The sequence below is a fragment of the Colletotrichum graminicola genome, assembly GCF_000149035.1.
Source record: "Colletotrichum graminicola M1.001 genomic scaffold supercont1.7, whole genome shotgun sequence".
Lineage (NCBI taxonomy): Eukaryota > Fungi > Ascomycota > Sordariomycetes > Glomerellales > Glomerellaceae > Colletotrichum > Colletotrichum graminicola.
In genome coordinates this window covers 634,486-643,521 of record NW_007361011.1, presented here as the reverse complement: position 1 = coordinate 643,521, position 9,036 = coordinate 634,486, and the positions used below count along the sequence as shown (strand labels likewise).

General features: G+C 60.4%; 3 protein-coding genes across 3 annotated transcripts; 2 read left to right on the top strand and 1 right to left on the bottom strand.

Annotated features, from left to right (window-relative positions):
* Positions 1–286: 286 nt before the first annotated feature.
* On the top strand, positions 287–1,823 carry GLRG_01855 (uncharacterized protein; the record flags this gene model as incomplete). Its single annotated transcript, XM_008093189.1, has 2 exons — positions 287–523; positions 612–1,823. 2 exons carry the CDS (start codon positions 287–289, stop codon positions 1,821–1,823), a joined length of 1,449 nt encoding a protein of 482 aa, XP_008091380.1.
* Positions 1,824–4,336: 2,513 nt separating this feature from the next.
* On the top strand, positions 4,337–5,947 carry GLRG_01854 (major facilitator superfamily transporter; the record flags this gene model as incomplete). Its single annotated transcript, XM_008093188.1, has 1 exon — positions 4,337–5,947. The coding sequence occupies one exon, from the start codon at positions 4,337–4,339 to the stop codon at positions 5,945–5,947; it is 1,611 nt and encodes a 536-aa protein (XP_008091379.1).
* Positions 5,948–6,655: 708 nt separating this feature from the next.
* On the bottom strand, positions 6,656–8,357 carry GLRG_01853 (uncharacterized protein; the record flags this gene model as incomplete). Its single annotated transcript, XM_008093187.1, has 6 exons — positions 6,656–7,302; positions 7,403–7,638; positions 7,703–7,802; positions 7,870–7,894; positions 7,992–8,072; positions 8,256–8,357. 6 exons carry the CDS (start codon positions 8,355–8,357, stop codon positions 6,656–6,658), a joined length of 1,191 nt encoding a protein of 396 aa, XP_008091378.1.
* Between the last annotated feature and the right edge of the window lie 679 nt (positions 8,358–9,036).

The window sequence follows — 9,036 nt, the reverse complement described above, 5'->3', positions numbered from 1 at the left end:
ATCACACCCATTCCAGAAGCGCACCCCCCCCCTTACGAGAACATCTTTCGTCCGTTGCTGTTTGTCTGGCGCGCGTGCAGAGAGGAGCCGTCGTTCTCTCAGCTCCTTTTTACTTGTTCTTTTTATTATTTTTCTTATTATTGTTATTCTACTTCTTCTTCTTCTTCTTCTTCTTCTTCTTCTTCTTCTTCTCCTTCTCCTTCTGCTGCTGCTGCTTCTTTTCTCATGCTCATCCCCCCCTCATCATCCGTAATCGTCGGAATCTAGAATCGCAAGCATCGCACCGATGCAGTCGGGAAGCAACGAGCCAGCCGCTCCGTCGGCCGCCGACAACTCCAACGACCACGACCTCGACGGCGAGCAGATCACATCGTCGAGGGCGAGCTTCGAGGACGCCCCGCAAGAACCGCAAGAACAGAGCATCTCCAACTCGGCCAAGAGTCACCCCTCGGAAGACAGGGCGCCGAGCGAGGATGCCGGCAGCAGACCCGCCTCGCAGAAGGAGCCCAGCAGGAGACCGTCGGTAGAGGGCGAGGAAGGGAGCCGGCCCGCCGTCACAGCGGCGGCAGCGGCGGGATCGCAGCCGGGAAGCAGGGCGCCGTCGCAAACAGGCGGCGGCGGCAGCAGCAGGAGAGCGTCGCAAGAACAGGAGGCCGCGGTCACGACCGGCGAGTCGCGCGGGAGCCCGGTGGCGACGCGCCGGCGCGGCCTCGGTGGCGGCTGTCTCCAGGGAGCGGGCGCCGGGCGACGACAACCGCGAGACGTTCCGCGACTCGACCATCACGGCGGTCAGCGAGAGCACGGCGCTGATGCTCGGGCGGGACGGGGCGCCCAAGACGACGTCGGCGGACCCGTCGGCGCCGCCCGGGGTCCTCGCGGGCATCGGCGAGGACGACGACGACGACGACGGCGACGAGCTGGAGCCGCTGACCAAGTACGTGGACTGGACCGAGCACATCTCCATCTCCATCGGCCCCTTCGTCATCCTCTTCTTCGACCTCGCGCTGCCCGTGTGCATCTACTACAGCTGGCTGCGGGCGCGGCGCAACGAGCGCCGCGAGGCCTGCCAGGGCGCGTACGACGCCGGCGTCGAGTGCGGGCTGCCGCCCGTGCAGACGATCGAGAGCAGGATCCTCGGCTTCGCCATCATCGCCTTCGGCTTCGGCGAGGTGTACATCCTCGTGGTGCGCGTGTACCGGCTCATCGCGCGCTTCGACGAGTGCGCGCCGCTGCTGTCCAAGCACTGGTGGGAGCTGGACGCCACGACGTGGGTGTACACGCTCGGCCTCATCGCCGCGCTGGTGCCGTTCGTGTGCTCGACGACCGTGTACGAGCCCGACGTGGTGACGTGGCTGTACCTGTACTCGCCGGCCTTCATGTTCATGGTGCTGGACGTCATCGCCTTCATGACGCTGATCCCGATCCGCATCCCGTTCCGCATCAACTCGGACCCCAAGGGCTCGCGGCTCAAGCCCATCGTCTACTACGCGGCCGAGGACTTCTTCGCCGTCGACGGCGCGCAGAACCGCGAGTTCCGGCGCAAGTACGTGGCGCGGTACGAGAAGTCGATGATGTTCCGCAAGATGATCCTCGAGCTGACGCTGTTCTGGATCGGCGGGTGCACCTGCTACATCGGCTACGTGGCCGCCATGATCTGGAACCTCGAGTTCGAGCGCGCCTTTGGCTCGACGCTGGGTGTGCTGTTTGGGTGGATCATAATCTGGGGCGTGGCCGCGAGGTTTTGGATCGAATACGCAATCAAGCGAGAGCAGAAGTGGTGGAAAGAGACCAGGGCCGGAAGAGAGTCGGCCAAGCTCCAGTGAGCCCTAGTGTTTAATCACAGCCCCCCCCTTTTTTTTTTCTTTTGCGAGGGGGAAGAAGAACCGGAGGAGAGAGAGGCTGGTGTTAATATCGGCAGAAGTCAGGATCGTGTACTTGATGCGGACGATAACTGAGGTTCTGACGGGCAAGACGAGGCACGAGAAAAGGGCCTGGGATACCCGGGGGGAGGAAAGGAAGATACCGAGACGGTGGGCCTTTTTTGCGACTAATAATACGCACATGATTTTCTTTGCTTTGCTCATGACCGGGTTCACATCCGACGCAGATGCCAGAGTCATTCATCGTCTCTCTACCAGACTCTACATGTCCTGATCAAAACAGGTCTCGCCGTATAACCCTCGTGATAGCCTCACCAGCAGTCGGTTGTCCTGTCCACCACTCAAGACGGCGGGATAGCGAGCGGCGTAGGACGGGGCCCTCCCTACTACGTAGTGTAGAGAGCCAAGACTGGCCCATGCTCCACGAACCCCGGAGCCTGGGCCCACGACCCAGTGTTTCTCCAAACAAGGTTCTGATGGAGGGGGGGCATGGGAAGATGGTGTGGTGTCTCGCTGATGTCGCGAGGTTGTGTCGAGGCAGGACGCGGTCCGCGGGCGAGGTCGGTCCATGTTTTGAAAGAGCTTTGGACTGCCGTTCGGGGCAAACGTAGATGGGCGATTATGTCAGGCTCCTGTTCTGTCTTGCGGAAGATTGTGTATGGGCTATGAATTGAGGGACTAACTGTGTGTGACCTTCATTCATATCATACGATTACTTGACGCATGTGGTCCAGGCATCATCCTATCGAAGAGTCTCTAAATAGTATCCATTGCGTTTTCTATAAGAATTCCAGTGGCGAAAGGGGCTTGTGTGTTTGTGTGTGTCCTTGGCAACGCCGCCTCCGATGCTGCTGTTCATCCCTCATGGCGAAGTGCATGCAGCACTTACATCATCTTCCGAGAGTATTGAATGGAGGCGTATCCGTATTCTGTCGTGCTTAACGGTGGCCGGCTCAAAACTCTCAGTATATGTCGGGGTATTTCCTACATTCCTACAGATGACGGGCAAATTGGTGCCCCTGGAACCAGTCTTCTTTTTTACCATCTGTTGGCCCTCCACACCCGTGTGCTTCTTTGTTTGCCTGTGATCCGTCATCTCTTATACAAAACGCTCTTGTAATAGAGGAAGGGAATCCATCACATGATTTTGATACCTACACCGTCTCCCGTGCTTCCATCCGAATGCGCAATCGGCTGAACATGAACAGCGTCTCACTCAGCATCGTCTTATCTGCCGCGTCGGATGGGTTGCCGAATCCTCGCCCCCTCCCCTCCCGTCCAATGGCTCTCACACACGATTCAGACAAACTTGCCTTGCTTCTCTCTCGCCCACTAACTTTGTTGGCAGACGGCATCACACTCGCCTGCTGAAGCCAAGCTCAGCCACAAAAAAAGAAAACAAGACGACCTCTTGTACTATTATGGTCAAACAGTCAGCGTCGGTCCGTCAGCTAACATGCTTGGCTCGCCGCCGCTCACCTCACCTCATGTATGATTCCACCTTTTCTCCGTACATCCCGAGTTGTTCCGGCGACCGAATCGGCCCCCCCCCCGCAACTCGGACGACTCATTCAGCCCCCTCATCTCCACCCCCAGTCGATGCCCTCAACTGCCTCGGTGCCGTCGAGCTGCAAGTTTGCCATACCGCTTTGTGATGTAATCCATTCTTGGCCGCGGAACCCTCCCAGGGATGGACGGCCGACGGCATGCTTTTCGGCTCGCCGACCTTACCCTTCCTCCCGGGACGCCCTCCAAGCATCATCACGACGGCAAAGCCCCGCGAGTAGCGTTGCAACGTGGAGGTGGACTGAGTTGAAAGAGCTTAAACCCGCCGGACAACCAGTCACTTTACTTTACGTACCTGGGCAATTGACGCGGCGCAACTGGGAATAGACAGGTGACAGAGTCTCTCCCCCCGTCTCATTGACGAGCATATGGCCGAGAGATGATTCATTCGCTCATGGAAATCCCGCCCCCCCTTCAAACTCTGTTGCCCCCCTACCACCCAGCACGCCCATCTCCTCTCTCTCTCTCTCATCCAGGAGCGGGAATTTTGGGTTTTGAGTTTTCCCTCAACAAAACGGAGACGCAACCCGGCCCACCACCAATAAGACTGTCACAGCGACGACGGACGAGAAAGAGAGAGAGAGAGAGAGTAAGGAAGAAAAAGTTCAACTCACTCATCCCCCCCCCCCTGTCTTTTGAGTTTGTCGCCTTTGTGTAATGTCAAGCCCAGAAGAAGAAAGGGAAAAGCCCTCAGACACACACCCACACACACACCCACAAACACACAAACACACACATCCAATACCAGGACAGGAAAAAAGAGGAGACCAAAGAAAATAAGAAACCGGGAGCCGAAAGAAAAGTACGCATCCCGCCCCTCCACGTATACGTACACACTCGCACACACACACACTCTCCCCCCCCCCCCCTCTGACACACACACGGCGCAAATGGCCCCCGAAAAGGACCTCGTCGCCACCCCCGGGGACCCGGCGCCGGGCCCGCCTCCCACATCCGGACCCGACCCCGACGTCGAGGCCACAGCCACATCCACGTCCGGCCCCGGCAAGAACGGCGACGACGACGACGACGCCCTCGCCATGGTCGGCGCGCACGCGCAGCCCTACGACCCGGCCGTGGCCGCCCGCGCCGTCCGCCAGATCGACCGGTTCCTCGTCCCCGCCATGGTCTTCGGCTACGGCCTCGTCTACTACGACAAGGCCATCCTCGGCTCCGCCGTCCTCTTCGGCATGACCGCCGACCTGCGCCTCTCCGTGCCCGTCCCCGGCGGCGGCGTCGACACCTCGCGCCTCTCCTGGGCCACCTCGCTCTTCTACTTCGGCATGCTCGCCGGCCTGTACCCAATGACCTACGCCCTGCAGCGCTTCCCGCCCGGCCGCACCCTCGGCGCCGTCGTCCTCGCCTGGGCCGCCGCCTGCGCGTCCACGGCTGCCGTGTCCGACCACCGCGGCCTCTACGCCCAGCGCTTCGCCCTCGGCTTCGTCGAGAGCGCCGTCCCCACCGGCTTCATGTGCGTCGTCGCCGGGTACTACACCCAGGCCGAGCAGTCCCTCCGCCAGAGCTGGTGGTTCTCCGCCACCGGCCTCTTCACCATCATCGGCGGCGGCCTCAACTACGCCTTCGCCCAGGTGCCCTCCTCCTCGGCGCGCGGCAACGGCGGCCGTCTCCGCCCTTGGCAGTCCATCTACATCTTGGCCGGCTGCCTCACCTTCCTCTTCGGCGTCGCCTGCTTCTTCCTCCCGGCCTCCCCCGTCTCGGCCTGGTTCCTCACGCCCGAGGAGCGCTTCGCCGCCGTCGAGCGCCTGCGCCGCGGCCAGACCGGCGTCCGCTGCGCAAAGTTCAAGCCGCACCAGCTCCGCGAGGCCGTCGCCGACGCAAAGGTCTGGCTCGTCGCCCTGATGATGGCCTCGGCCTACACCATGAACGGCGCCGTCTCGGGCTTCGGCCCCCTCATCGTCTCCACCTTTGGCTGGTCCCCGCTCCAGGCCATCCTGCTGCAGTTCCCCCTCGGCGCCGTCTGCTTCGCCGTGATCCTGCTGACGGGCTACCTCGGCTCGCGCCTCCCCAACGCCCGCGTCGTCATGCTCGTCGCCTGCTGCCTGCCCGTCATCGCCGGCTGCGCCCTCGTCTGGCGCGCCGACTGGTCGCGCCGCGCCGCCGCCCCCGTCGTCGGCTACTCCCTCACCGGCTTCTTCGGCGGCGTCGTCAGCCTCGTCATCTCCCTCGGCATGTCCAACGTCGCCGGCCACACCAAGAAGAGCTTCGTCGCCGCCACCGTCTTCGTCGCCTACTGCGTCGGCAACATCGTCGGCCCCCAGCTCGTCCGCTCCCAGAGCAGAGCCCGCCACTACCCGGAGCTGTGGACCGGCCTCATCGTCTGCTACGTCATCTGCGTCCTCGCCGCCGCCGCCCTGTACCGCCTCCTCCGAGCCGAGAACCGCCGCCGCGACGCGCTGCCCGTCGACGAGGAGGAGCGCGCCAAGCTGGCCTTCCAGGACCTCACGGACAAGGAGAACCCCTACTTTCGCTACGTGTACTGACCGAGCCGCCCTTGTTTCACACAAGATACCACCAAGCCTTGGCTCGGCTAAAAGTTTTATATTATATCTCCTTTTTTTTCTCTCTAGTTGTCGTAATTTAATCTCAGCCCAATCGAGGGAGTGCTGTGATGGAGGACGACGAGGGGCTCCTGGGCAACGCTCATTTACAAGCACGGTAGCAGGAGAAGCGAGCGAGCGGATATGACACGAGAGAAGAAGGCTTGAAAGGTGGACTTTTCCCGATCGGCTTGTACGTCGGGGTATCATGATATTAAGCAACATGAATCACGCGTCCCTCAAAGGAGACGGCCATCTAACTAGAAGTACAACCAAGGCAGAAACCATGCGCACGAACGGAGCCGTCTCTGGTTCGTCTTCGTGCCACGGTCCTCCCCATCCTGTTCATCATGAATAGGTACGGTGTGTCCCCTGATGGAGCAGGGGGGGGAAAAGGAAAAAGAAAAGGAAAAAAAGAGGATAAATGTTGATCCAATCCCAGCCGTGCTATCCGAGCGACGTGAGCGGGGCTGCGCCGAACCCCCGGAAAATAAGAAGAAAAGAAGAAGAAACGCCGTTTTCTATGCATGTTCCCTCAAGCCAAACGCCGTAGAATCGTCCCTGAAATTCATCATTACCGTATGCCACTACATGTCATCCTGAGGCGGAACTCGCCGGCCGTCTTTTCGTATTCATATGGTGTAAATGCTGTCACCGGGGTGACCGAGGGGGGTTGTTTGGCAGCTCTGCTGGCATGTTCTCGTCGCCGCGTCCATCGTTGAGCTCAGCCGGTGACTGTTCTGTGCCGTGCGCAGTCGCTTGTGGTGGAGGGCGTCCTGAATATGCGGCCCCTGGAGGGGGTGTCGAATAGACACCGGGGAGGTCCGACTTTGTAGGTGCCACGGGGTTCACCATGGGGAACTGTGGCGAGCCCATGTCGCTGCCAGACTGGCCGGTGTGCTGCGGCGCAATGGGGACCTGTTGTTGGTACATGGCGTAATTCTGAGCCGGCCACACACCGCCTTCGGGAGGGGGCTGTTGTTGAGGGGGCGGCTGGGGCGGCCATTGGCTACTGGGGAAGTAGGCCGGCTGGAACCCGTGGGGAGGAACGGACGTCGGCGGCGAGGTGTTGGTCTGCGAGTGTGGCGACTGCGGGTACGGCTGGCCATAGAAGTGAAAGGTCTGGCCGTGATGGGGCGGAGGATATTGGCTGTTCCAATGGATATAGGTGGGAACGGCCGAGGTCATGTGCGGCGAGGCGACCATCTTGTCTCCCTCGGCCGGTATCGTCTTTTGCGAGTCGGTCGTGCTGAGTGCCTTTTCGAGGTTTGCCATGCGCATGGCGTGAAGGGCGCGGCCTGTGCTGGTTAGTCAAGGTGAAGAGGAAAGGCTTTCGAGACACGCGTGCTCGCCAAGCCGAGCAAGCGAGAGAGAGGCACCCCCCGCAAGGTTACGCACCGAATAGGCTGATGGTGATGACGAAGAGCACGAGATTGACGACGGACGTGGCAGTGCCGGCAAAGGTGGCGGCCACAAAGCCGTCGGCAAAGGGCTCCACGTTCATTTTGTAGTAGACCTCGTACTTTGGGCCCAGCGTCACAACGAATGCGTCGAGGGAGTCGAGATCGTCGGCATGGCTGGCCAGGAGGGCCATGGTAATCAACCAAAACACGACGGTGAGCAACTCGAGGCCGCTACGCAAGCAAGGTTGGTTAGCGGGGAAACGGCCAGTGTAGGTAGGCAAGGGATGCGACCTACAGATGCACCCAACAGTTGTACATGACGGGGATGAAGACGACGGCGACGCCCAGCCATGTCAGGTAAGAGAAGGTCCAGGCGAACGCAAACCACGAAAAGGCTTACGGGCAGCGTCAGTAATGGAGACATGGAAGGAGGGGGGGGGCGGAACTGGTGGTGTGACATACGGAAACCCTCTGTACCACTAAACGACTGTATCAAGCAACGAAGGAGTGGTCAGCAACAGAAGACGGACTGGAAGCAAACAAAAGGCCCCGCGGGTCGGCGGGCAAGGGGTGATGGGACATACGGTTATCCTGCGATATCCCGTCGCCTTTTGCATGGTGGTGAGGCCATAGACGGTGATTCCCAACGTGGCAATGGCGAGAACCTAGTGATTGAGAGATAGATGGTCAACGTGGTGTTCCCTCGCAGCAAAGCGTAGTATCTCAACAAGCCTGTCCTTCCTCGGCACGTTGGTGACGATACGTTACGTTACGAGGTGGGGGGAAAGGGGGAGGGGAGGTTTTGAGAAGTCGGGAATTAGGGAGGGAGGAGGCGGCGGTGTCCTTACAAGCTGGAGAATTCTGACGCCTGCGATCCACACAGGCATGGCGGGGATATGCGATCTGTTCCTGCCATCTTTGGGCCAGATGTTGTTGGTCAAGAAAGCCATGGGCGACGACGAGGTGGGGGGCCGGGACCCGTTGGGTTCGGGGTCGGGAGAGCTCGCCGGGTGGCCCGGGGCCTCGCGGGGAGATGAAGGGCTGTCGGGCCGTTGCGGTGGCGGCGTATGGGGGCCAGCGGGAGGGAGATGGGTAAGCGGTATCGAGTTTGATTCGGCGGGGTCGGGGGGCACGGGGGTGTCTCTCGAGGGAGAGGGCTCGCGAGATCGTGTTGACGTCGTCGTGATGGAGTGGAGGGAACCGGGGGTGAATTTGGGGTGCCGTGAAGCTGAGCCGTCGTGACGAAGGGCACGAGTGCAGTGGTGAGATGGGCGGTGCGATGTATAACACACGTCTCGAGAGCAGTGTCGGGTGTGTGTGTGTGTGTGTGTGTGTGTGTCTGTGTGTATTGCCTACTTCGATGCGGGTGTCGGTTTCGGTGTCGATTTTGAACTCGGGGGCGGCGCACAGGTGGTTGGTGATGTGGTCGTATGTGTTGGTCGCGCGGTTTGGGGGGGGCGAGAGTTTGGAGGTTGAGGAAGACGAGATGACAAGCAGGGAGCGTAACGGGGAAATGATCGGGTCGATGTTTCTCCTTGTCCAATCGACGTCACACAGGGTTGGAAGTCGGTAGGGCGCCAAGTCAAGCAAACGGGTGTTTTTGTGTCTCTTTTTTTTTTCCCCCTTTCC